The sequence below is a fragment of the Netta rufina genome, assembly GCF_964035555.1.
Source record: "Netta rufina genome assembly, chromosome: 10".
Classification (NCBI taxonomy): Eukaryota; Metazoa; Chordata; class Aves; order Anseriformes; family Anatidae; genus Netta; species Netta rufina.
This window is the reverse complement of record NC_140133.1, coordinates 13,547,399-13,575,070: the sequence shown is the minus strand read 5'-3', so window position 1 is coordinate 13,575,070 and position 27,672 is coordinate 13,547,399. Positions and strand designations below refer to the sequence as shown.

The 27,672-nt window shown below is 53.1% G+C and overlaps 2 protein-coding genes across 2 annotated transcripts in view; both read right to left on the bottom strand.

Moving 5' to 3' along the window:
* The window catches only part of SETD5 (SET domain containing 5), a 60,374-nt gene extending 46,494 nt beyond the window's left edge, over positions 1–13,880 (bottom strand). The window contains 1 exon segment of the mRNA XM_084292907.1: positions 13,736–13,880. The gene's annotated coding sequence lies outside the window, so the exon portion shown is untranslated.
* Positions 13,771–23,442, bottom strand: LOC311213084 (serine/threonine-protein kinase SRPK-like; the record flags this gene model as incomplete). Its single annotated transcript, XM_084292906.1, has 13 exons — positions 13,771–14,161; positions 14,251–14,549; positions 14,898–15,094; positions 16,391–16,483; positions 16,595–16,664; positions 17,127–17,234; positions 17,665–17,750; positions 18,807–18,969; positions 20,872–20,973; positions 21,173–21,265; positions 22,939–23,026; positions 23,130–23,238; positions 23,397–23,442. The coding sequence occupies 13 exons, from the start codon at positions 23,440–23,442 to the stop codon at positions 13,771–13,773; spliced, it is 1,845 nt and encodes a 614-aa protein (XP_084149032.1).
* Between the last annotated feature and the right edge of the window lie 4,230 nt (positions 23,443–27,672).

Below are 27,672 nucleotides of genomic sequence, written 5' to 3'. Positions count from 1 at the left end.
AGGCCGAGCAGCTCCTCCCCGGCAGGACCTGGAGCAGAGGAGAGGCAGGAATGCAGCCGTGCCGGAGAGGAGAGGAGATTGCAGCCCCGCGCCGCCTCCTCTGCGCGCGCACACACCCGTAGAGCTGGCCGGGAGAGCTCTGCCTGCACAACGCTGCAGGTACCGAGAGCTGGGAACGACCTGGAAGGGAACTGAAGAGCTCTGCAGATCTGCAGAGGCACCTGGGGCAAGGTAATCTATGAAAATACAGAAACTCAGCAGCTGTCGAGGGAGTGGCGGCATGGACAAACACAAATAAAAAGTACAAGCACGATCTGGAGCCATTACCCAACTGAGTCACCGATTTCCCAGGTGAATTTACAAAGTGAGGGAGGAGCAGAATTGCTGAAGTAATCTCATTTGAATGGCACGAAAAACAGCAAACAAGTGCCATTAGAATACTGCTTTTGATGATTATTTAATATTATTTCAAACGTTAATAAACTTTCAGACCAAGTCCAGTTGACTTGAGACAGAGAATACCCTCCACTAATTTAAGAACAAACCGACCAGGAGAGCTTGGGCCTGCTTTGCCTTTCAGAGGAGCTGTAATCACATTAACATTGTGCAATTTTTTTTTAATGCTGTTTCTAAAAAAGGAGGAAAATGATTTAGACTTCTGCTGTGGTCAACTGGAATCCAGAAACGCTCATTTGAATACAGTGAGTGTACACAGTTACATCAGTGCTGCTCTGCAGAGGATTTCAGAGAGCCTTAAACATATCTTAAACATCTGAAACAACGCAGTATGGGAAAGAGCTGACTTCCAAAGATGCAAGCCACAAAGCATTAAATTTCAGAGCTGCTCTCACATCTTGTGTGTCTTATGCAAGGCAGTGTGCTAGTACCGGGTTAACCATTTCTCCTCTAAATCAATCTGCACTTCACGACCTTGGCGCTGACCGCGAGCACACACATCTGAACCTGCTCCAACCGACCACGGCACAAAACCTCTAAAGATTCTCACACACTGGTGTCAGGAAAGGATTACTGCCACGATAATAACAAAAATCACAGTGTGTTTTCTCCAGAAGGAAACAAGTCAGGCCTATTTTAAAAGGCGAAGATGAACATTTGCCCCTTTCACCTTCCCTGTGAGCGATGCCAACATTTAATTACTGTCATTGCTAAGAAACTGTATTTCAAGATTGAATTTATCCAGCCTCGGTTGATAGCGCTATGCCTTTGTCAGCAAATCTCACAAGTCCTTTTAGAGAAAGATCAAGTCCTCTCTCAATTGTCTTTTCAATAAGCTGAGTAAGTTGAGCTCCTTTAAGCCTCACATCATGAGGCTTATTTTCCAGTCCCTGGATCATTTCTGCAGCTGTCCTTTGAATTCTCTCCAAATACACTGGCATTCTTCTTGCAGCACAGAAACCAAAATTCAATTCCAGTATCAGTCTCGACGTTACTGTTTGCAAGATTACTTATTTATTTTTCCTTGATGTTCCTTTCCCCTCAACTTTTTCTTTTTTAGATGTGCCCAAGAATCACATTAACCCCTTTAAATAAAATACTGACCCGAATACCGTGTGGAGGCAGTTAGCTGTGATGACCTTAAAGCCCTCTGAGGGGCTGCTTTCCAAAATGCTGCTTCACAACGCATGGGTGGGTTTGCAGCTCTGCTAGCCAAAGCACCACCTTGCAACTGTGCGGATCCGTAAATTTCCTTGAGAGGTGGTAAAACAATCCAGGACTCCCTAAACATACTTTATTATCCTACTAGTGTCTGATGAAAGCTTTACCCAGTATTTTATTTTACCCAGATAAAAAGGTACGAAAGAGCAGTAAATTCAAAGCTTATTTCATCCCACCCCCTTCCATACAGCTAGGTGTGTCCTTTCAAAGATACAATCCCAGGTATTTTAGCTGTCCACTGTTCCTGCAGTTCCTCCAGCACAACCATTTCTAGTTTCGGTGTCCTCCTGCCTTCCTCCCTCCAACAGGCATGCCCCCCACACCCACAGCACAAGGCGGGCTGGGAGGGACCACTGGAGGTTTGCTGCCTGAAACCCCCTTCTCTCCCAAAAGCAGGGCCAACTTGGATCAGGTTGCTCAGCCCTTTGCCCATTCCTTCTCCAGGGCCACTAAGTGTTTGTGTAACTATGCGTTTTAAGGCCAAAAATAACCTTCCGATGAGCTGACTTTCCACCTAACAAAGACTGGAAAATCTCACCTAGTCATTTTTATACTTGGCATTGCAGCTTCCCAATGAACGAGACCATGTTTGTTGAACACAGCCTGAAAAACAGCATATGGATTTACCACAATTCTTCGGGGGGAAATTTAAAGTCATGCAACAGACTGCAGCCTCGGGGTCCCAAGGCAGCAGCAACCCGAGCCATTAAGCCTTCACAGTGCGCAGAGTACATGTGTAGTTTCTGTGAAAAAGTGTTAAACTTTTTTTTTTCAAACTAAAACTACATCAAACGCATTCTCGAGAGCCTTTGGAGAATGCTTCAAACTACCCAAGTGCAGCTCCAGTTCCAACTGCCCCTCCAGAGGAGGCTGCTGCTCCACTGCATAAACAGATGTTAGCCAAAGACGTTAGCATCCCCATAGCTTCATGAAACAATAGCAAAGGTGTTGGTCTAATTTTAATTGTTCTCTTCCCCATTCACAGCAGTAAGATTTATCAGCACCTATCTTTATGGGTATTTCTATTTCCCAACACACTCACAGCTAGTTTCCTTGAGTACCTAAAGAAGGACGTCCACCGTCCCTTTACCAGCACAGAAATCTTTCAGCTCACGCAGGCCAGTTCACACAAAGCTCACCAGTTCTTGCTTTGGTCACTAATGAGAATCTCCCCCTCCCCTCAAAAAGAAAGCCATAATTATATAAACAAAGGATTAGCGCAGACAGGTATTTATCCACAGAGAAAGCAAGTCATAATGGACAAGTTATTCCCCTTTCCTTGAAGGATAGCTACACGAAATCAAAGCAGCCCAGAACAGGGCTGTCTTTAACGTAACAGCACGAACTACTACACTGAAATTAGAGACGTTAGCCAAGATCCTGCAGCCCTCTCACCTTACATTCTTCCCCAAGCATCGATTTTTTGGCCCTGACAGAGCTGAACGAACCCTTCAGCCTGACTCAGGAGAGTCACTCCCGTTCTTGCGTTACGTTCTCTTGCTCACTCCTGCCTGGGATCCTCAGCGCTGTGCTCCCAGCCAACAGCAAGCAGCCTCTTTAAACCTGGAAAATTGTGGAACAGAAGCCAAAAAAAAAAAAAAAATCCCATCACATGAGTAAATGAGGCTTGACAGCATGATGGATGCTGCAGGTTCACAAGTATGAAGGCACTCCTAAGATGGGTTGCGCCTGTTACAGCTTCACATGAGCAGAAAAGACGCCGGTTTGCCGCATTCAGGAGGGAGATGCTCAACTATTTAGATTGGACGCATTCTGTACGAGACTGAAGATGACTAACTCACAGCTGGACAGATTATGTTCTAGAAGAAAGCTGTGTGCTTTTTCCCTGCACCTCCAACACCAGCATTTCCTCATCTGCATCTTTTCTCCTTCCCTTTTCAAGCGCAAAACGCTGAATTCTCCCCGAGAAAAAAACTAGCCAGAAAATATTCAGGCCAACACGCTTTACCCAAGAGGAATGCCGCATGCACCAGTCATCTTAGGGCTAATTTGATTTTGTCATTATGGAAAAACTGAGGACTGTCAGGACATCAGCTGGGTAACAGTTGGATAGGAGAATGATCTCAGCGCAGGAGGAAAGCAGCACAGTTGTACTCCCCGGCAATGCAGGCAGGCTTCGCGTGCACTGCCATCCAAGAACAGTTTGCCACAGATACTCTGAAGGCCCCTTCACATGGTTTATCAGTCCTGACGGCTACAAATCAGCAACAGCACAGTTCAGGCTGAGAACAATCTTGTAGCCTTACAATGCTGGTGAGAATGAGCAGGAAAAATACCCTGCCTTGTGCCACATGGCTTCCCCAGCCCCGGGTCACTTGGCTTTCTCACCTGTCTCCACCAACATCAGAATTAAAAGCACCGACTGCTTTGCTACACTGCTGAAGGACTCCAAAGGTGCAAGAGAGGCAACTCAGCACAGCAGAGCACAGACACATGGTGAGGACTGGCATGGATGGGACAGCTACCTGTAAGAGTCTGAAAGAGGCAATCTGCACCACGAGCTCTGTAGCAAAGAGCGCTGTGTTACCTCCATATCCCCAAAAGATGTCCTATGCAAGCTAATCCCTGGTTTGTGCCCCAATTTTCCTATCAGTACAGCCAGTGACACATGGAGACGCCAGCACACTGAATCCACGTCACCAGCACCAGAGCGGGGACAAAGCCCTGGAAGAACCGCATCTGGAACTTGGGTTGGGGAAAAAAAAACAAAAGGACGGTGGTATGAACCACTAGAAATCCCAAACACACTCCCCACTTAAGGGCATTCAAAAGCAGCCTCACCTTGTGCCATGGCCACCTCACTTGTTTCACCCCAGTCACTGCAAGCTGCAGACCCACACGTGCACCCCGGCTGAGAACCTGCAGCCTCCCAACAAGTTCAGCTAATCGGTTTAACCAAGATCTTAACCCAAGCTAAATTAAACCCTCTCGATACTAACACAACTCCAAAGCAGTTCCCGTTGTTCACGACAAATTTTTACATTTTAAGCCCACACGCTATTTCTGTCAAACCATCTTTCTTAACAACTCGGGTAATTTTGTTTTACATGAGGCAGGAAAGTTTCCGTCATTTTTCAGATGTATGTCAAGGCCATTTATTTCTTCCCTCCCAACCTTCTCTGCACGTAAAACTGCAAATATCCAAATTCCTTCAAATGTTGCCCCAACACGCTCCTCTCACGGGAACAGCCTGCTTTGCTAGCACTCAGAGGAGTGAATCCCTAAATCCTGGCACCAGGAGAGCAACAAAACGCTACAAGTTCTGCTCCCAAGAACAGTTTGCTCTTACATCACCCCCATCCACTGCATGATACGGTAAAAAAAATGAATTTTCAGCCCAAGTAGTTGTCCTGAAGGATCCTGGTTTCATTTCTATGCGGTTCTGTGAGAAGCAATGTGTGCTGACGTCTGGACCAGTCATTGTGCTCTTCCTCGTACCTTCTCCACTGAGTTTCTGCTGAGCTCAGCCTCAAGCTACCAGCCCCAGTCTCCATCCCAGAAAGGCCAAACCAGCGACAACAGATTTCAGCATCTGCCCTTGCTTTCAGAGTAAGCTCACGCTGTATTCTTTCCTAATTTATTACTTCCATCTGCTTAGGCAAGAGTTAGAAACACAGGAGCAGGAAGTAGGAGCTGTGACACAGTGATTTTACTTACACATGTCGATAGTTTGTAAGTAAAGTCCTTTCCCAGCGCATATTTCATCCTCTTACACGTTCTATGAAAGGTTCACAAAGGATATTCCACATCTGCAGTGCTAAAAGACACTCCACCAAGTGATGGACTCGTGCTGATGGATGCAAGCATTTTGAAACCCACCTTAAAATTCCCTGACCCTGGCTGTGCTCAGACATCTTTTGGGAGTGAAGCTGGACGGGCAGCAAGCTCCTCCTCACAGGAACTCAGTGTGTAAGGGATGCCACCAGCTTGGGAACTGCACCCAGGAGCCTCCCAGCCCAGCACAGGCACCCCAGCAGAGCCTTCCCAAAGGGGAGCACCATGGGCATACCCCAAAATACCACGGTGCCTGTTGCTTGTAGCAACTTTCTACCTTCTTCACTTATCCTAGCATGGTTGACTTGGGGTTATTTGTGAAGATCTTCACTAAATAATTACCCTTAAAATGGATGACACTTCTTGCTTATGAGACATACCGCTCAGGCCCAACGTGAGTTTTTGCACAGCAATATCCACCTGGCAGTGTCACGACATGCTAGCCTTTAAATAACTTTCTCCAAGCTCCAATGGCCAAAAAGCTGCCCCGAGTCCCACCAGCCAATGCAGGCAACAGCAAGCCCAGCCCGCAGCGTGCAGGCGGAGCAGCACACAGGGACGTGCAGTACAGCCACTTGCTCTATTTCAAACATGCTGCTACAACCAAGTTCTCCGTATTAAAGAAACAGGATTCAAGTTTCAACTTCAACCAGCCCTGGCTGAATTAGGTTTTTGCATTGTTCCAGCCTCACACATATCTCTATTCCTTCCTCTCAGCACCGCTATACACAATGCTTGCTCCAGTTCTCTTTACTACTGCATTTTTTATCCATCTGATTGACAACGTACCCTCCCTAATTCATAATTTTGTGCATGCCTCTCTAGCTCACAAGTCATAATGACCCGCAAGTCGATGCAAAATACAGACTAATTACCAGGTGGAAAAAATAAAGAATAAGGAACATTGTGTAGCACGTTTATTTATACAGATGTTTGCAGTGCTTGTAACACTAATTAATATTTTGTCATTTTCCAAAATGAGGCATCACTCGAGCTCTGTGCCGTATTTGCTTTCTGCAGAAATATACCTGCAGGAATTCACTGTTTAGGAACAGCCGAGCGGCACAAGTTGGATCTGACACCACGCCACCACTGCAGACACAGCCTGGGTTGAAGGTTTCACCTGACCAGCTTCCAGAGCAAAACGCCAGCTGAAGGAAAGCCCACGGTGCCCATTTCTGACCGGGGAACTGAAGCTTTATCCAGAAGCACAGCCACCGAGGGAATAACCCTGCAGTGCTTCGGGCTCCTGGCCAGTCCCCAGCTCGCAGCGGCCACCGGAGGGTTACGGGATCCAGCCGGCGTGCCGCCCCGAGGCGGAGACCCCGCTTCCCCTTCACTGGTCCCCACCACATCCTCTGCACTTCCACCCAGATGCTCTCCCCTAGTCATTTTCTGAGGGCTCTGGAAGCTCGTCAAGTCTTGGCGAGCCAATTCAATTCGCTCTCTTGGAGAAAAAAAAATTTAAAAAAAAGCGACAAAGAATCCAGCAAAACCCCAAACCTAAAAATAAATAAATAAAACGGCTTTCTGCTGGGTTAGCAAGCTGCGTGAGCTCAGAAGGGGACCCAGCGAGCAGCAGGGCTGGCAGGAGACCGCTGGGGGGTGAGGACGGAGGAGCCAAACCCCCCCGGCTCTGCAGGCAAGCCGTGGACGCGGCTGCCCGGCGTAGCTTCACCCCGGGTAACCTCGCGCACAGGGTGCAGCGCTGCAATAGTTTCGAGCTGACTTCAGCTGGCACGGCGTCAGGGCAGCCTCCCCATCCCCGGCTGCACCGGTGCTGGCCCGGCCCCGCGGCCGAGCAGAGGCCAGCAGAGAAGCTGGGCGCCCGGGATGGGAAAGGCGCCGCTTCGCTGCCAGCCAGCCTCCCCGACAGCTCTCCACCAGGGCGGGCACACGTTGGATCCAGGAGAAATGATGTTGGGAAGGAGAGCAGGGCGGTGCTGGCAGCACATTGGGTCACCTTCAACCATGGGCAACAAAATCCCGCAGAAAATCGTGCAAGGAGCGTGCGGTCACCAGCTCAGAGCCCGACTTTCCCCCTGAGTATCCTTGTTCCCTGTTAGCCTCCAGGCTGATCCCCAACACCCCAGAAATTCATGGAACTGCGAGAACCGAGGCAGAAGGCTCTGCAGTCGGGGGGATCCTGCTCGGTGCGCAAGCAGCCGGCCTGTCTTGCACTCGCAGGAAGCTTCCAGAGCCTCGCTGTGGCAGAAGTTAATCTACAGCCACATTACTGAAAGCATTCCTGCAGCATGATTATAAGTTATTTCAACCTAATGCCACTGAAACACAGGAAATAATTTGTTTTGGTGTCTTTAGTTAAAGACTTGAAGTTAAAACAGGAATTCGGAGGGCTCCTATGCTCTTCCATTACCTCAGCCTACACGGACCTACGCATCGACACCGCACCCCAGGGTGAGACGAGCTCACACTCAGGGGTCCCAGCTGATCCCCCAGCTCACCCCAGCTTCCCAATCAGTGGTTCTTGAGCTTTTTTCAGAGGGCTCCTTCCTGCCGACCAGCCAGGGTACGTGCTCACGCCTCCGCTCACTCCAATAAGCTCATCTGGTAATTGCTCATTAGGGGCAGCTTCCACGCCGGCATCCTGAAGGGTGCCAGTGCTAGAGAGTGACCGAGAGTGTTGCCAGAAAGCTGTAATTTGGGCAGAGGCAGGGCTGGGAAACAGGGTTATGCTGAGAAACACTGCTTTGTCGTTGGGCTGGAGCCACGAGGGAAGTTCAGGTCCTCCCGGTGCCATCCTCTCACCTCTGCAGCTCCGGCACTCGGTCCCAGCAGCGAGCTTCTTCCCCTCCTCCAGCCTGAGCAACGCTGGCTTAAATGGTCTTCCTTATCCAAATATTTCCATGCAATACAATCCTCTAAAGCACCAGCCACTTTATTTCCATGACACAAAGCCTGTGCACTACCATGAGACTGCATTCTCTGACTCTGACCGGTTAAGGCCCCGAGCTGTGTCTTGACTTTTTTTCTTTCCCCGAATCCTCACCAACAGGTCTGTTCTGCTAGCAAGTCCGATGACGGGATCTCATACTCGTTCCCTATCACAGGCTCACCTTTCAACCTGCCCATTTCAAAGCCGAGAGGCTTCTTCCCAGTATCCCACCTTCAAGCTGCCTTCTGTGCCACTGGCACAGCAGCTGCGAAGTTTGGCCCTGTAAAAGAAGAAGGGTGCAGAAGAAAACCCAGCCCAGCACCGCGGGCTGGCAGAAGCTCCCCGAGGATGACTGAAACACGCCTGAGTCAGGAAATGAGCAGCTACCCAAAGCCAGACAATGCCTTATTGTCAATGTATATGATTGCAATTGTAATCGCTCTCTAAATACAGACACATCAAAAGCACGGTGACCTTTCTACTCTAAAATTACTCCGAAATATTTTAGGGCTTAAGCGTTTTGTTTTCAAAACTCACTCGCATTCTGTCTCAAAAGGCTGCTTCTAAGTGAGAAAAATAACTAAGCTCGTTTAGAATGGGATGAATTAGACAAAAAGTTTGCTGCCTGAAAAACCGCGCCGATCTGGCTGCTTTGGATACCTCCCCTCTGCTAAACTTAGCCCTTCCGTGACCCCCAGGAAGGAATGTGAGACCTGTCTACGTTATCAAGTTTATACGGATTAAACTTTAGCATAAACAACAGCTCACTGCTGAATTTCACTCTAAAAGCCAAATTCCTGCCTGTTTCTCAATGCCACCGGTCTCCGTCCCTCCCTCTTCATCTCCCCTTTTTCTTTACGTTTGGTGAACGTGGGACTATTAGATTCCTGACCACAGAAGAAATTACTTCTCCTGCTCACAAAAAGCTCGCCCGTCAAACTTCTGACGAGTCCTCCCACATTTTTCCACCTTGAAGTCTCAGCACACCAGTGCACCTCTCTGAATATTTCCCATATTCCTCATTAAAACGTTGTGTGCGCGCTTGGTAGGAGGAAACTCACCGAGAAAGCTTTTCTTTCCCCAACCTGTTATTTAAAAATGTGTTTGTTGCGCTGTTTAAGCATTTAAATTAGATGTAAGGACCAAAAAAGTTGCAGATTTACAAGTGAAACATCAATATTGACACTCCTGGGGGGTGTTGTCCACAGAGGCTGGTGGTAAGGCTACCATCCACCGCAGATTTCTTCTTCTGGGCTATGGCTTTTCAAGTTCAGACTCATCGGTTGAAGCGAGGGAAAAATCCCTTTAGCTATTTTTGTTACAGGAAAATAATGCTTCACCGGCTTGGCCGTGGGGGGGATGAACAAGAACCTCCTGATCCGCCGTGGAGCTCACCCTCCAAGACAAAGAGCATCTTTGCTAATTATAGAAAGCCAAAAATTAAACTAGAAGTCGAGAAGAAAAGTGCTTCCCAGCGTGCTCGGTGGGACTCGCTGCGATTTCAGCAGCCCGGCAAGTCCCACCCCTCGGTGCGCGCAGCGGGGAGGCCGGGAGCGCCGCACATTCCCCCCGCTCAGCAGGGACAGGGGCCGCCGCGCAGATGATTTGCTGCAGGAATACTGGAAAATTGCCACCAAAATAGCAAATCCTGGAAAAAAAATAAAAACACACCACCAAGAAACCCCAAGCAACTTCAGCAAGGAATTAAGGGAAGAGGAAAAGCGAAACGAGCTCGGCTCCCGCAGCCCCAAGATGTTGGGCTCTTGCCGCGTGACGGTCTGGGGCTTTTTTGGGATGAAAATCAGCAAAAGGTTTGGGTGAAGCCAGACTGACATTTTTAAGGTAGAGTTTTGTGGCAGTTCCAACTTACTACGCACTAACTCTTGCCACCAGTCATGTAAGCCAAAGCCTGCCTTGAATGTCTAACAACTTGAACATACACGGCTGGTTTTGTTAAATTCGAAAGAGAAAAGAGCTACACAGACAAGTATAACGCCACGAGGTATTTATTTTAAAATAAACAAATGGCTGAAGTTTCATATGGTCAACTGAGATCTAACGTCTGACACACCAGGTATTTAAGCATACATTTAATGCTTTCAACTAAAACACCGCTACTACTTCTCGTATGAAAACCCAATGCCTACTACAACCTTCCTTACATACTCAACGTAATATGAATTTTCGCTGGTAAAACTTCTTAATTACTCACAAAAGCAGCACCAGAGAACACACACGTGTGCTTGCAGTGCAGTCACACCGCCATGAGAACAATGATCTCTGAATTTCCAAAACTCCGAGCACCCATCGGGTTTGTCCTACTACTGCCAGAGTAGACTGAAGCATTTTTATCTCGTCACATCATTCAAAACAAGCTGGAAAAAGCCTGGCTGTCCAAAATGAAAGGCGGCACAGGCCACGAAACTGCGTGTCTGGGGCACCACACGCTCAGGCCTCCCTCATATGCTTTGCACCTGAAAGCCTGAATTAGAAATCTTTTGTTTCATGAAGCATTTGGAAAACCTCAATGAAGCGCCGCTTTGTTTTTCCATTTTTTGCCCCCAAAGAGAGTACAAGCTTCCGAGAGTGCCAGGATGCTGATTCAACGCCACCTCTTTCCTATGGCATTTTTCAACTTTGCCCTATTACTTCTCAAAATAAGACGTGGCCCTAACTGAGTGCTCTTTCTAAAAAGGGCTTTAAACGTACGTGGGATTTCACCACCCCACCGTGGGCTATGACCTGAGGCAACACCAGCTAAGGAATATTGCTTTGGGCTCACTGGGGAGCTGACAGTAAAAGCAGGGCCTTGCCAGAGCGGTGTCAGTTATTCAACAGGATGCAGGGCAGCAGATTAATTCCCCATTACAGCGGACGGGGAGGCTGTAAACAAAGGCTAAGGGGCACCGGAGGTGGTGAGCTGGGTTTTGATGCCCTCACAGCACGCTCTGCCCCAGAGCTGGGTGAGTTTTTAGAAGGGTTATGAGTTTTTCCCCTACTTCATGAGGCCGGCTGGGTGCTGGAGCCTCACCTGGAAACGCTACTTGGAGTTCTGCATCTACTGCCAGAGCAGATTTTAATCATTTCTCACATTATCCTGCTCCTGGAATTTGCTTCAGGGGCTCAGCAATGGGCAGCCCAAAAGCCCAGGGCAGGGAAAGGCGGGGAGAGGGGCTGCCCGGCAGAGGGGCGAGCTCACAAAGATGGCAGTTGTTCTCTGCTGCCACCGCAGCCCCCTCACGCACCGCATACCTCGACCCATGTCAGCCCTACTGAGCAGGCGGAGAGCTCCCTGCCAGCAGCACCCAGCACACAGACAGCGGCCGGGGACCAAGGCTTAGGAAAGGAGGTAAGAAAGGCGCTCGCTCTTCCTTCCAAAAAAATAAAATAAAAAAATCAGAGGGAAGCTATTCCGCTCCAGCAGACAGAGCGCGGATGGGAGCTGGCAGATTCCCCAACACACAGTCACGGCAAAAATGGCCTCCTGCAAACTGTTCCTTCCTCGAGCCTCAACCCGAAGCCAGGAACCTTCCCCACGGCCGCGGGACGTTTCGCCGCCGCTGCACGCTTTGCCACGGGGCCGCACGAGCAGCCAAGGGTAAACTGCACGAGGGAAACTCTGCCCGTGGTCTGCTTCCAGCCCCCGAGTTGAGCCGGGCCATTATTTTGACTGCTCCCCGGTCTGTGAATGGAAAATCCCTCCTCAGCACTAGCGGGCTGCTGTCTGCCGCACACACCCACCGCACGCAGCAGAAATTCCAGTCAATAAGGCAAGTGGGGCCCAGCCGGTGGAAGGGGAGGAAGGAGACACACAAACAATAAGGAAAGCATCTGGCTCCGTTACTGGCCGGGAAGGAGGCTGGAGTTGAGGAGAGACACGGCTGCAGCCTGCAGTCAGCAGGAAGATCCCAGCAATTCTCCCTGGCCTACTTTCCACACAGCCCAAAATATCTGCGGAGGGTAACCCCGGCTTCCCAGCCCCGAGCGCGATCCCACAAAGCGCCCAACGAGGCCGAAACCCAACCCAGCGGGTTCGGCACGCGGGACCTAAAGAGACCAGGCTCTGCTCCGGGCCTGGGAAACAGCCCCAAAAAATAAAAACCTCTTAAAAAGGGGCTTTCCCTTTTAGCCAGCCATCTCCTCAGCAGCAGGCTAATGGAGGCCGCTCGGCTGGGCTCCCCTGGAGAGCTCAGCCAAACCTCCTGGAGCTCCTCTCATAGCAACCGCAGCTCCAGAGCCCGCAGCAGCAGCTGCTGTCACCGCCTTCCCCGCGTCCCCACAGGATCCAGAGCCAAGCGACGCCCTCCTCCCCGCACCTCGGCGGCGAGATGACTTCCTGGGTCAACCGCAAGGAAAAAAAAAATAAAAAAAAGGGGAAAAAAAAAAATCCCTGCGTTTCCTACGCGAGCGAGGAAGGGAAATCTCCCATTGCTGCTGAGGGAAAGGGAAATGGGATCAAGGTGTTGGGGCTGTGCCTTATGGGGTAACAGCCCTCCTATATGGGGTGTGGGGGGGATATGACGGGTATGGGTACACCGGGGACACCGGGGGGCACCCAGCCGTGACAAAAGGCCGGGCACCCCCTGCCCACCCCGTTTATATAATGCTGGAGGGCTGCAGGGGGGCTTGGGGGTGCTGCAGCCCCACACCCTTTATGGGGACAGCACCCCCCAAAAAAATAAAACCTCAAATAAAGCCCAGAGGGTGTTGGGGTGGGCTGCGAGGCCTCGCACCTCGCCCAGAGAAGGAGGGGGGGCACACACACACCGCAGCGCTGCCTCCCCCGGTTCTTCCCCCACCCCCCCCCCGGTGCCCCCGGTGCCCCCGGTGCCGGTGACCTTGCTCCGTGCCGGCCGCCCGCAGCCCCCTCCCGCAGCCCCCGGCACCATGAGCAAGCAGAAAATGCCGGGCACGCGCCTCCCCCCCCCCCCAACCCCCCCGCCTCACCGTTTCCCTCCCTCTCTCTCTCTCTCTCCCTCCTTCCCCTCCTCCCACCGGCGGCGCTACCGGCGGGGCTGCCCCGGGCCGCACGGCGGGGAGGAAGACGAGGATGAGGATGATGATGAGGAAGATGATGATGAGGATGAGGAGCAGGGCAGGAGGAAGGCCGGCGGAGGGCCCCCCCCCCCTCACACACACACACACACCCCCGGTGAGGCCTCGCTCCGCAGCCCCGTGCCCGCCATGATGGCCCGGCCCGGGCCTCCCGCCGCGCCTGCACCGGGCCCTGAGGCGGAGCAACACCGGGAGCCCCCCCCCCGGTTCCCGGTAACCCCCCCCCCTCTCCCCCTCTTCCAGTCCCACCAAGCACCGGGCACGGCCCCGCCGCCTCCCGCTGACCTCCCGCCGCCTCCCTGCCGCTCCTACCTGGCCGGCCCGTTCCCCGGGCCCCCCGCGCGGCACTAGGCCCGGGCTGAGCGCCGCGGCGTTTCCCGGGCAACCGGCGGCGGCGGCGAGCCCTGAGCGGCGGCCCCTCCCCCCGCAGCGGCGGCGGCGGCGGCCTCACCCCGCGCCGGGCGGAAACGGCTCTGGGCGCACGGGGATCCCCGGCGCCGGCGCCAGGGGCGCCCCGGCCCCGCCCACTCCCGCTCCCCCGTCGGCCGCCTCGCCCCGCCCCCCGGCGCTTCCCATTGGATTCCCCTCGCCCCTTCTGGATGCTCATTGGGCGGCGCCCGCCCGCTCGGCGGGGGAGGAGGGTTGATTGGCTCTCCCGGCTGCCAATCCAGCGGGGCGGCCCGCTGAGGGGGCGGCGAGGCGGGGCCGGCGGCGGCGGTGCCTGGCGGCCGAGGCGCGCTACGCGCGGGGGGGGGGCGGGGCCGGCGGTGACTCCCGCGTCGGGACACGTGGCAGCGACGAGGGGCGGGATTCCTGGGCGGCCGCACCGCGCATGCGCGGCTCGGCCGTGAGGGGAAGGGAGGGGGGAGAGGAGGAGCTGGCAGGGGGAGCGCATGCGCAGTGCGGCGGGCGCGGGGCCTGCCGCTCGGCACGTCCGCGCCGCGGGGGGAGGGGGCGGCGGGGTCCTGTCAGGGGAGGGCCCGCCCCCGGCCGCGGGCCTCAGGGGGGCGGCCGCCGCCACACGGAGCCCCCGCAGCGGCCGCGCTGAGGGCGAGGAGGGCAGCACAAAGCGCCCGAGGCCCCTCAGCGAGGCGGCGGGGCCCGCCCGCTGCCCGTTACCCGCGCGCTGCAACCAATTTTTAATCGATAACCCCCCCCTCGGGCCGCCGGCTGAAGAAGCGATGCGTGTGGGACGCGAGCACGGCCGCCTTTAATCCCTTTTGCACCCTAAAGCTTTTTACACAACTCTCCCGACCCCACCGAGCACCTCCCGGTGCCCCCCTCACACCCCCCTCAGGCCCCCGGGGCACGAAATGGCCGCGGGAGGGCCCCGCCGCCCGCCCGCCGCCATCTTGTGCGCAGCGCCTCAGGGGGCTCCCGGCCCCGGCCCACAGCGCCTCAGGGGGCTCCCGGGCGGGGACGGTGAGGCAGGGCGGCCCCCGGGGGGGGGTTACCGGGGATGTGAGGGGGGTACCGGGGCCGCTGACGGGTCGTGGAGCCAGGCGTGCTGCAGGCACTGCGCGGCCGTGGCGCGGTGCTCCGGGGCGTAGCGCAGCGCTGCCAGGAGGAAGCTGGCCAAGGGGGCGGCCTCCTGCCTTCGCCAGCGGTACCTGTCCACCAGCACGGCCTGCAGGCTGCACGGGGAGAGCCGGGAGATCCGCAGGAGAGCGCCTGGGGGGGACATGAGGAGCGTGGAGACGTGAGGAGCACGGAGATACGAGGAGCGCGGAGATATGACGAGCACAGCGCCTGAATTGCGCTTCGCCAGAGGAGCAGGCTGCAGCTCTTCGCCTCACACACCTCAGCCGAAGCAGCCCTCCCTTCTGCGCCAACCTGCCTGCCTAAGCCTCATCCGCCGGCAAACCTGGCTCGCAGGTGTTTCTCAGACATCATCTGCCCCAGCTAGCGCCTGGGGCTTCCCCCCTTCTTGAGTAATTAGCTGAGAACGCACCAGGAGTGAAAAATGTGCCGAGAACAGCCATGGCACGGCCCTGCGCAGTCCCTGTGCCTGTCCAACCCTGCACACTGCAGTGCCACAGTCACAAGACACTAATGTTTAATTTGCTCCGTGCCCGCTGGCCCCGTGAGGCCCAGGAGAGTGCCACTGCTGACCAAGAAGCCATCCTCGTCCCCGCGAGCGTCTGGTGTAAATGCGGTGACTCAGGTTAGGCATGTGTGGTTAGGCCAGCAGGGTTCTCACGGAGAGCGCATATAAAACAAGGGCTGGTTTTGATTCACCTATTTTGAGCACCACGGAATAAAGGTGAACAGGGGATCTGAACGAGCAGGGAGGTGTGTGGTGAGCTGCAGCCTGGCACTAGTGTGCAGCACAGAAGGAGTTGTAGGTAGGCAGGCTGTAAGGCTGGTGAGCATGAGGAGGAGGACAGGCTAAATTGCAGGAGGATGGAGTCATGCAATGCCTTGAAGTCAAAAGACAAGGATTTCAAGCTGAATGAGTCAAAGGGAAAGGAATTGGAGAGATTAAAACAGAAAAGACGTTACAGCTAGGTCAGAAGGCTAAATATAGCAGCCATGGTGGAAGGATGGAAGGATATGAGTGTCCCAATCCTCCTCATCATCATTGTTCTCTGCCAGTGAATGGGAGAAGTGCAGCTGGTTACGCACTCTTTTCAGCTTTCCTGCCATGTAGCTATTTCCTGTCCTCATTTCCATGCTCTCCAGCTCCAAAGGAGGAAGGATGAAAAATCTTTTCCCTGTTGGGCATTTGCCACGACCATTTTTGAGGCTTTTGCATTTGCATTCATTGCTGGAACGCTCCTGGATTGCAGAGGTGGCAGGGCAGGAAGTGTTACTGCACTTTATGAAATCTCCACCTCAGTTTTCTGTCCCTGCTTGTAGCCTGCGTTGTGTAACATCACTTCAGGTGGTTTTCAGCGCGAGCTGAGTAGGAGCGTGCCAGAGATCCCCAGTGATTTTTAGAGTAAACTGCCCTACTCCGATTCTTACCTGGCCTGCTGAAAAACTTTGTTGACTTGTTCCAGGAGAAAGCAATGCGGGGAGGAATTCTTCCCAGGAGTTCGATAATGCGAGCAACATGGTCTGCAGGGAGGGAGAGAAAAAAAAAAAAACACAAACAAAAACCACGCACACCTAGATACAAAGATTGAGACACCTCTGTCAATGAAATTAATACAACTGATGGGGTCCTACCATCATCTCTGGAGAAATATTTTCCGGGCTGAGGATCAAACAGACACTCCCCCGTTGCCATTTCAAATGCCTAGGAATGGAGTAGCCTTGTTAATTCTCTGACTGACGGGGAGTTTTTCTTCCTTGTTCACTCTGACAGTACGGGTGCCAATTTCCCTTCCTATCACACAGAACTGATACACGGAAGGGCTCCCTCTGCTTTGATCTATCCTGTGCCATTGTGAAACAGCTCCTTGAGCTCCGTCAGGATGGAAAGAAACCAGTTTGTGCCTGATCCAGTCAAGTCTCTGAGCTAACATACATGGAGTGCGAATTGCCTAAAGCGTAAACTAATTATAGTGAATTATATCAGCAGCATACTTTCAGTCCAAAGTGAAGGAGTGCAGACAGCCTGTTTTTCCTTCTCTGACTCAGCCACGGCAAGGAAGTCGTGCTCCACATGCAGCACAGAGGTGGGCGCTGAGGACATGCTGCCCCTGGCCTGGCAGTGTCAGTCGGCTGCCATGCACGCACGCGTTGCCTGCAGCCCTACCAGGCAGCCCGTGCTCCAGATGTCCGCGGGGGTGCCGTAGTCTAACCCAAGCAGCACTTCCAGGGCGCGGTACGGCTGCGTCTGAATCTCCTTGGAAAAAGGCTTGTACTGAAATAGAAACAAACGCCCTTTGGTTAGCATCTGCACATGAGTAACAGCGATGCTTGTGGTCACAAGCTGTCCGTGCAGCACTGAGGATCTCGGGGGCAGAGCTGGATGTGTGCACTAAAATGTGTGCAGGAAACATCAGACCCGTTCTCAGCCCCACACACTGCGGGAAGGTTACCTCCCGGCATTCAAATTTGTGGTCGTACGGACTAACTGCAAGCTGAAGAAAGATCCAAAGCTGATGTCTCCAGGAGTGCAGCGCCCAGCTGGGAGCTGGGAGTGCTGAATAAGACACCCACTGGAATCAGCATCACTAAAGCACGCTCTGAAGCTGCTGCTCGGCTGTGGAAGGACTGACACACAAAGCGTGACGGAAAGAAGTGCAAAGCACCCTGCGCTGGCATGGGACCGGGACTTGGAGCAGACTCACCGTCCAGCACGCGCTGCCCAGATCTGCAATTTTCACTTCTATGCTCATTAAATCAGAATCTTCCAGCTGATTGCCAGGATCACCTCCTAGGTGGAAAGGACAGCGAGAAAACAGGTCTTTCTCCAAACCAACAGCTATGCATCATTTACCGTGGAAGATTCATGTGTGAAGTTTTGAAGTTTTTCAACCTCAAAGGTCCCAAAATGCTTTAGACAGATGGCTCTTTTTTTATCACCAATGAAATGCCACCTCTCATTCCTGAGGAAACACAAAGGGCTGGTATCCAGTCAAAGTCTAAGAGGATGTTAGGGAGGACAGCAGCTTTCAGAGGAGTCGTGGGACCACGTGCACCTCTCCTGCTGCTCTTGCCTGCTTGGCAAGCACCGTGATGGTGACATTTTCACAAGACTCTGGAAAAGGGTAATTTTTGTTTTACTGCTCTACTCTGAGCTGTCAGCCTACAGCTAACATTGTGCCTTCCTGCTCCAAGCAAGAGACTCTCTCAGTAATTTGGCATTCCCTGATTGCCCCAGGGTTTGAGGGACAAAACGACAACATCATGGGAGAAATGCTCATGGGAGAACATTGTGGGAGAAAATACAAAGGGGCTCATTGCTGGGAGACTAGATCTCCTGAGAAACTCTCCAGCCCTGTGTTTTATTCTATATTCGCTCCGTTCTCTGAAAATAAATCATGTTTCAGAAGGCTTCAAAGATTAGACTGTACACAAGTCTCCCACAAGCCTCAGGGATATGGGAAATAAAGAGGAGATGTGTCAGCCAGCTTTCTGATCAGACCAATCCGTGCGGTGGCTGGAAATACCAGAGGAGGGGACGTTCCTGTTCTGACAGAATCAGCTCTGGCGCTGTGGCAAGGTTATTGATGAGCACTTATGATTTGTCGGCGTTCCCCACGCACACCTACTGGCAAGACCACTTCTCTGTGAGTGCCTTGAGTAACTCGGAGCCACTCGGTCTGAGGTTTGTAGTAAGCAAAGATAGGAGAGGCCTCTCAGCCCTTTCAGCTGCCTGTGCTGTTCTGTACCGGTGTTGCAGGCGCTGTGAACTGCACCCACCTCTCCATTTCACTCATGTCAACACCCTCTTCAGCCTCTTTTCTTGTAGAAAACCTCCAGATCTCACCTGTTCCCTTTAACCTCAAATCCGTTCTCTGCCCACAGTCGGTCGCGTCGCACAGCAGCTTTTGGAGCCCTTTGTCCCGGACGCACAGCAGCACGTTCTCGGGCTTGATGTCTGCGTGGATGATCCGGCAGCGCCTGTGCAGGAAGTGCAGCCCTGCCAGCACCTGCGGGAGCCACACAGCACCTCAGGTTAGCAGCACGATGGAGGGAGATGGGGATGTACAAGCACCCTGCGTGAGCTCGCAGTTGCACCCTAAAAAGGGGTGGCATCAGCTGGGTGGCCCTGCGTGCTTGGCACAGGGAGTTTGGGGACCCATCCGGAGAGTCCCCAAGTGCCAGCACGGTGGGCGAGCCCGGAGAGCTGGAAACAGGACATAGGAGGCCTTGCAACTCCAAAGCAGAGTTTTCTCCTGAAAAGCCACTTGTGTTTATGTGGCTTCTTAAGTCCTTGGCTCGCCGTGCCAATCTGTTAACACAGCATCATCATCGGAATGTAAGCTGGGAGTCGGTTGTAGGGAGTTTGACGTGGCACAGGAGGGAGTCCCATCGAGCAGGGAAAGAGAAGGAGGTGAATCATAACCCGGGCAGGAGGAGGGAGAGATGACGAGTGAGTGAGTGCAGAGAGGAATTAAGGGTGCTGCAGGAGAGCCATGTAGGGAAAGAACAGCTCTTGGCGGAGCAGGGAGAGCCTGGCCGTCACAGGGGAAGAGAAACAAGGCGTGCAAGAGAGACACTCGCTATCAGAAGTCAATAACAGCGAAAAGGCTACTGGGGAGCTTTGTTGCCTTTTTCTAAACACTCCGGTCAGTCATAAAGGGCTGGCAAATCTTCTCTGTATTATCAAAATCTATTCTGGGATGAACACCAGCCCCAGGGAAATACCAACCTTAAATGGTAACTGTGAAACACAGGGGAAGATTTAAATAGCTAAACCGGAGTGAATCAGAAGCAAATACTGCCCCAGTACTGATCTGAAGGGGAAAAAAAAAAAAAAGAAAAGAAAAAAGATTGTGAGATTTTACTATTTATGTAGATAAGGGAGTGGATCAAGCAAAAGGCTTGGGTGCCAAAAGGAGCACATCGATTAACACCACTACGTTTCCATATAACTTATTCAGGTGTTAGCGGAGTCTCTTTAGAGGAAGAAGCAGATATTTCAGAAAAAAGGATGGAGGAGGAAGTGGTTTTCTTTCTTGGTGTCCCTAGAGGGGCACAGGAATCAAGGTAGCAAATCTTCATCTTGGCAAGTCTGCAAACTTCTGATAAATCTCAGCATTGGAGGCAAAATGTGATGTTAACTTGTCTTAGACCTCACTCAGGTTTCCCAATCCTTAGCTACACAGACAACACATAAGAAACTCAGCTTGTACAGCCTGTTTGATCAGCATGCCACATCCTTACAGGGGATGAAGGAGGTGTAGGCTCTGAGCAAACTGCACCAGCAATTTGGAAAGCCCTGGGAAGGAATCAGTGACAAGGCAGACCTCCTGCAGCCCCCAGACATTACTGTGCAGACAGCTGAGCGCAGCTCTGAGCCCTTCTGGACTTGAGTGCTGTCAGTCTGGCAGCAGAGCAGAGGGGACTTCTCAGAGTAGCAGGAGGACAGAGAAATAACACGGTTTGTCAACAAGAAACATATCCATGGCAGGCTGTTTGTCCCCTGCTACTCCTGCGAGCAGCTGAACTGCTAGAAAATTCAACGAATTGCCGTCCCTCTGTCCCCTGGTGCAGGTCTGCAGATTCCTGACTCTTCACATCACTGCTCCTCACCCCTTTCCACACCCGGTGAGGCTGCAGGCATGGGCAGAAATGCACAGTGCCCTGTATTAATGAGATTGTGGTGACTTCCCAGTCTGCATTTTATTTAACGTTTTCTCTCCTCAGGCCCAAAAGAAATTGCTCCTGTTTGCCTTTAAATTGTGTGCCTTGGGCACTGACTCTGTGTTGTCCCTTTCTTCGCAGGTGCAGTCATAGGGGAGTTTGTGGCAGATGACCCCAGGATAAAAACTATGACTTGTTGCCAACACTGCCGTGGTGCCCTCACCCAGTTGGAGCTCAGTTCTCACCTGCTGCAAAGATTTTTTCACAAAAGGCAAAGGCAGTCCCTGGGCTGCATAGTTACACATCAGGCATCGCAGGGAAGGACCCAGGGCCTCAAATACCAAGCACGTATGTGGGAGAGAGTCATGGATTCACCAACAGAGAGAAGGTGCCACTACCAGCCTTTTATCCCTCACCAGGGCAGCCAAATGTCTCCCCAGTCAACCTCCCCCCTCCACCACCTTCACGCGCCCTGGTTTTACACCATCCTGTGGCTCCCCAGCACAATCCCAAGCTTTGCTGACCCAGCATCACTCCCAGCAGAAGGATATGGAGGCCGTTCTCTCCAATCATTCTGAAGTCATCTAACAAACAGACAATGTTTTCTCCTGCCCGGTCCTTCTTCCTCATGCTGCTCACCTGAGGGGGAGGATTTCAAGAAAGCTGCAATTAGAGACATATACATACACAAGGAAACCTTGCACCCATTTTGTCCTGTTCTACAGCCTCTCTCTTGCAGGGGTTGACGTTTCATGAGAAAACCCATGAAAACAATATCAAAGAAACCAGGCTCCAAGCACACAAGCAGAGTCTGTTACCAGAGAACAAATTTCTGTACGTCATCTTCCCCTGGACCAGGTAGGAGCAGCACCCTCTCAGCATCTGAATAATTCAAACTGTTGTTGGTCAGCTGAAGGCTAGGGTGCAGAGCAGCTTCCACATCTGGAACAGCCCGCTGCAGTAGGCCTCTTTGGGATGAAAAAGGGTTGGCTATGGGCAAGTACAGCCAAGATCTCTGATACTGAGTGGCATGTGAAGGGGTGAACACATCTTTTGTAACCAGGAGACATGGTTGGTGGCAGCTCTTGTCACAGGGCGCTCCAGGTGCTGAAGCCCACATGGGCTCACAGGAGAGCAGGGCACGCTGCCGCATGAGGCTGCTCCCACAGAGCGCTGATTTGGCCACAGCAACAAATACTCTGCGTGTATATATATAAAATACAAACATACGATGAATTCAGATAGAAATATATTCACTTTTTCTTTTTGACACAGCTGTAACCACGGGCGATTTAGGGTTGGTTTTTGTGCAGCTGCCGGATCTGCAGCAGCACCAGGAGGTGCGTGGAAGCCGTGGGGACTGGGCCGCCTCTTCTGGCAGCGCTGCGGGCACAGACCCTGTGCTGGTGGAAGTGGCCCTGGGAACAGCTACGTCCTGGTGAATGGAAGGCGTGTCGTTCGGAGAGAAGCAATAAGAAATTAAGGGTAAGGCTTGGTCTATGCACAGTATTGTGCTGATGTGTAGAAAAGCACCCCTTTGATTACATTCAATTAGTGCCACTTTGTACTTCCTCTTGCATCACCGAGTCTGGCTCATATCCCTTTGGAGAGGGCCTGCAGATTTACAGGTACACAACAAACCTTTTCAAAACCTGCTGGAGAAAGGCCTCGGAGTAATTTGAAAGGCAAAATGTAATAGCTTCTGTTCACATAAAGCTGATGTAACTTCGTATTTAGGTAAACTCCAAGAACTGTAACGAGCTTTCTAGAACTAGCAGGTCAAGCCATCTTCAAAGGCAACTAGCTGGGACTCAGATGCATGCACCTAATTACTACATCCATTAGCAAAGGCAGAAGGAAGCTTTCTGAGTCGAGAGGTTTATTATATGTTTGCTGCATCCTGCAATTTTTTCCTGGATATTTCCTTTTACTTCAGTATTTGTGTTGTGATAAAGCAATGCCCTCTGAGCTGGGAAGCACACAAATAGGGTGGAAACATTCTCATCGCTGCTTAAAAACACCATTACCACTTTTCTCTGTTGTTTTTTCCACCCTGTATTTCTCTGGGTTCCTGCTATTTACTGGATTTTGGCCTCAGCTGAAAGAAATGGGCCGGCAGGGTGAGACGCAGCCACCTGTCCTAGCAGGAGGAAGAGGAAGGTGCCTGTTTCAGAGCCAATGTGACCTAAGGAATTATCTAATGTCTTTTTCCATTCCTCAGCCCAGCTCCTCAGGCTGAGACCTGGAAGAAGGGACGGTGAGCCTGATACTCAACTCAGCAGCAGAGCACACAGCCTGTGAATTTTACATACGCATCGGAGGAGAGAGACCTCGTCCTGGGCAGCCTCAGCAAAGCCCTCCCTGCTCTTCAGGACCTTCACAGCTACGTTCTTCTTCTTCCTACAAAACGAACCATGTCTGTAAGCCAGTGCACGACAGGGTGGCCTGCGAAAGGGACAAGCCCTGCCCAGGAGAGTGGCCCAGACAGCGGCCAGCCCCTCACCTCGTGTCCTGGCACAGCCAGACGGTGGCAAAGGCCCCGCAGCCCAGCTCGCGCAGAGCCTGGTATCGCGTGTTGAACACCTCTCCTTCCCGCACTGGGTGGTGGCCTCCTGTGGGGAGCGTGGCCAGGAGCTCTTACTGATGGCCTTAACCGCCCTCAGACTGACAGGGCAGCTGAGGACAGCGTCCTCCCAGAGGGACAGACAGACGGACGGGTCCCTGTGACCTGTGAAGACCCCGGCACGATGGCTGCGGTGCAAGGACTGACCTGAGCGCTGCGCCGCCGGCACCTCCTCCTGCACCCGCACCTCCATGGCGGCGTCCCTGCAGGTCCTGGCAAGAGGGGACAGAGGCAGTGTGGAACCAGTGGTGCAGTGTCCTGCAGGTTAGTCCTTTAAAGAGAGTTAGAGACCGGGCAGCTGCACACGTTGATCTGCACAGCTCCCGTTTGCTCTTCTATCCCTGCTCCCCATTGCTGCTTGATCCAAACCTGGAACTGGGCTGTTGGGAACATTTTCGGCACATCAGCGAGGCAGGGGTTATTTTAGGGTTATTTTAGGATTATTTTAGGAGTTCGGGGGAGGAAAGCCGACAGGCTGGGGCTCTCAGGTGGGAATCTAAGGGTTCCCTGTGCCCCACGTGGATTCCCAGTGGCTCAGGGGGACTGTGGGGCCCCTCCATGGCTGTGACACCGGCCTGTGCAGGAGGCCAGCCTCCATATGCGCCCCGTCTCAGGGCTTTCACTTGCCGAGGAGCTTCGCATCCCAGGTGGGTGCTAAGCAGAGCCTGCGTTTCAAACGCTGCCCTGCACATCTGTCTGCAGCCCGGGGCCAGAGCAGGGCTTTATCATTGACCATCCCGTGACCCCCTACAGAGAGGCCATAGCGGAGGGGAGAGGCTGTTCCCCAGCGTGTTTCTATGGCAGCAGAAGGTACAAACACAGGCAGCGCAGACAGACAGATGCAACTGCTGCTCCCCCAGCCCCTCAGCACCGGTGTGGAATTGGCTTCAGCACTGGTCACCTGAAATAGCACCCCCCAGCCCCACGTTGCTAATGGAAATGTGGATTTACACTGCCACGGGCTGGGTGCTCCCAACCCAGCGTTTCATAATTCGGAAATGTCACTTGCTGTAAGCTTCACATGAACTCACGTTGCCAGAGCTTGTGACAGGTGATAATAACCCAAGTAGGCCATTAGCAGGGGTAGAAATATCGACCTTTAAATCCTTCAGAATCAGGTTGCCAAAGCTCAGAGCTTGTCTGCACCGGAGGAATTTCAGAAACAGGCCCAATGGGCTGGCAATGCTGGTGCGTGCCCTGTCACACGCCTCATGGCAGCAGCCACATGACTGGGAGCTGCCCCGGGACAGTAACATCTTCCAGGTGCTGGAACAGAAGCACGACTTCCTCAAAAGCCTAGAATTTCTTTCCATACGCTGACAACCCTATCCCAGTACAGCAACGGAGCCGTTGCCTGCCTTTGGGCACCAAGCGAGCTCCCAGCACATTTCTAATTAAGGCTCAGACTGGGCTGAAGGCTGCTCGTGTGGTCAGGGATACCCAGAACTGCCAGAGCTGATACTGCTCCATTTACCCTAGCCCATGGAGTGGTGTGCAAGGAACTCAGAATGCCTCCAGCTCCATTACACCTCAAATTCTGCATTTACACATGCTCTGAGTCAGCCTCCTTTAGGCACAAATCTGCAGGATACCGCATGTCCGCATAGCCACTTTGTCAAATATTTACCAGAGTTCGAGCTGTGCAACAGAGGTGAGGCCAGAACTGTCCTCACCTGTGCACAGACAGCCTAGTAGTAACCCTGCACGCCCCTGCCCCACCAGGTATACCCAAGACCTCCCAATTCGCATCTTCTAAGGTTTTAGCACATCATTAGGACAGTGCACATCGGTCTGAGAGCTGGGCAACAGCCCTAAAGATTTTAGTTCTTATGTCACTCAGCATCCACCTACCAAATGAACAATTCAAGAACGTGTGGGGATGAGAGCTCAGCAGCATCTCCCCTGGATGGATTTTTATGCTAATAGGAGTTTTGCTTTTGTCATTAAGAGCTACCTCATGCAGAACCCGCCGGGTTGCTGCAGGCCTGGAGCAGCTCAGAGAACTTAGCCTGAAAACCTGCTGCTCCCACCTGCTCCGCGGTAGCTCCGACGGGCAGGGAGCGGTGCCTCACCTCTGCCTGCAGAGCTCCACCTGCAGAGAGGGGTGCAAGGAGCTGCCCCTGCTGCTCACCACGCATCGCAGTGCCTGAAGCTGCAGAGTCCAGCAATACTCCCTCCAGCTTCTGCACGACTACAGCCCTGGCTGAGTGCAGCATCCCCACGAGTCGCAACACGCAGCACAGAAGCAGCCCCATGGGCACGCAGGGCTCAGCCCCACTGCCCTCAGACTCACCGTGAGGCAGCTCAGGAGGCCGGGCACGCCGCCCCGCTCGTCATCTGGCTCGTGCTGGAGCTCCCGAAAGTGAGCTCCCACCTGGTGCTGCTTTCCTTTTAGCCTGCGCTGCCCGGGAGGGGTGTCCTTGAGCAGACCAAGCCCTTCGGCATCACTGGCTGGACGTGCTGAGGAGCGGGGCAGGGTATCGGATCTCAGCACCGTTTCTGGGAACAACCTTGGCTGCAGGGCAGCAGGAGAGCCGGGACAGCTGCGGTGGGTTTGCTTTACTGCTGCACCTGTCTGTGCAGCCCCTGCCTCGGCCGCCCTGGCAGCAGGTCCAGCAGCCTGCTGCGGCTCCGCGGTCTCCACAGCAACTATTTATAGAGGGAAATCCACAGCTCTGCCGAGATGGAAACGGGAAAGTCTTCCCCCTCTGCTCCTGAACCCGGAAAACACGAGGCTGCCTGGTGGTTCCCAGAGGGAACACGCTCCCCGAGCCCCCACGTGTGGCACTGCCCACCCAGGGCACCCAGGTACAGCGCGGTGGCAGCAGGCACACTCCAGGCTGGGGGACAAGGACACAGCTCCTGCACCAGAGAGGCAGCGTGGCTCTCCGCAGATGCACGGATGCTGCACGAGGGCTTTGGTGCAGGAGCAGCTTCTCCCAGCAGAAGGAAAGGATTTGGTGCAGAGCAGCCTCGCTGGGCGCCCCAGCAGCCTTGCAGCACCGAGGAGCGGCCACCCGCAGCGAAAGCACTTCGCTATTTCCCCCCGGCCACCTGCAGCAGAGCTTGGCAGCCCCGGCCGTCCCCCAGCTGGGGCCCTTGTGCTGTGCAGCTCAGGTTTCCTGGCTGAGCCTGCAGAGACGCAGCCCCAGAGCAAGGGGTTAATCCTGCCCCGCTGCCAAACCAGGAGCCGGGGCCTCGCTTCTCCCCCTGCCTGTGCCCCTCACCTGCCGCCCCCGGCACTAAAAATACCAGCACAGGGGCAGAGACTGCAGCGGGGCTGGGTGCTGAGAGCCAGGGCTGGGGCAGCAGCGAGGGAGAGAGCTCTGTAACCCCTAAAAGGTCAGCAAGAACACAGAGGGATAGGTGAAGGAGGGACTACAGTGCAGTGACTTTATATATAATAGAAATAAAGTTGGAAAGAAGCCGGCTGTATCTAAATCTCTGCTAATAAAGTAAGAGGGGAGGCAGGGTATATGGCCCTGAAGCCAGCTTTAGGAGGCCGGGAAGAGCTGTGCAATTCGCTGACAAATTAAGAGTCGTTCAGCTAATTGAGGAGCTGGTTTCTGCCTCGCCCTGGTGGACACCAGCAACAAGCACGGAGCACAGCTCAGGCAGCATCGCCCCCACCCACCCTAGGAAAGCAGCCAGGCATTCCCCCAAGGGATTTACCCCCACTCACACCCCAAAAGGTGAGCACATCGGGGGCAGCTGCGTCACCGTGCAACACAAGCGGGACACGCAGGTTGTATATTAAAATTTATTGAATTATTGTGTAAGAATTCTCTTTATTAAAATCATTTGGACTCTAAACTGATTATTTACAGACAAAACCTTTTATATCACCAATAGATTCCTACATCTCAGAACAGTATCTACAAACAGTTATTACACTATGTAACAAAATTCAGATTTTTTTTCAAGCTTTTTATATTAATTATTAATTCCAATTTGAGAAAGACAGTACCTCGGGTGCTCTGAGCAGAACTCAAGGTGTGGCAGGGTATAAATGCAGGGCAGGCCATACCGTAACAGAGACGGACACCACGTCACACGGCTGGGAGAGGGCAGGCACCAGGACAGAGGACCAGGAGAAGAGCTATGAGAGCAAACCGGGTGTTCAGGAAACCAAAACCATCGTCCTGACAAGAAAGGCACCAAAAAAGCAGCGTCTCGCTGCGACTGGGGCACACCCTGAAAAAGAAATGGCATTCCACCGAAGCAGCGGGATCCAAGAACCCTTTTATTTTCCTTAAAAAGAAACTAGCCATCATTTCTCTGTAAAAAAAACAACTCCCAGGTACAGCCTAAACGTGCCACTGGGCAGACGAAAGCAGCGCTCTCACGTCTATGCGGTGTGCGTGCCCGCGGCTGTGCCAGCAGGAGACATTCGACGCACTAACAGATAACCTGTAATACTGAT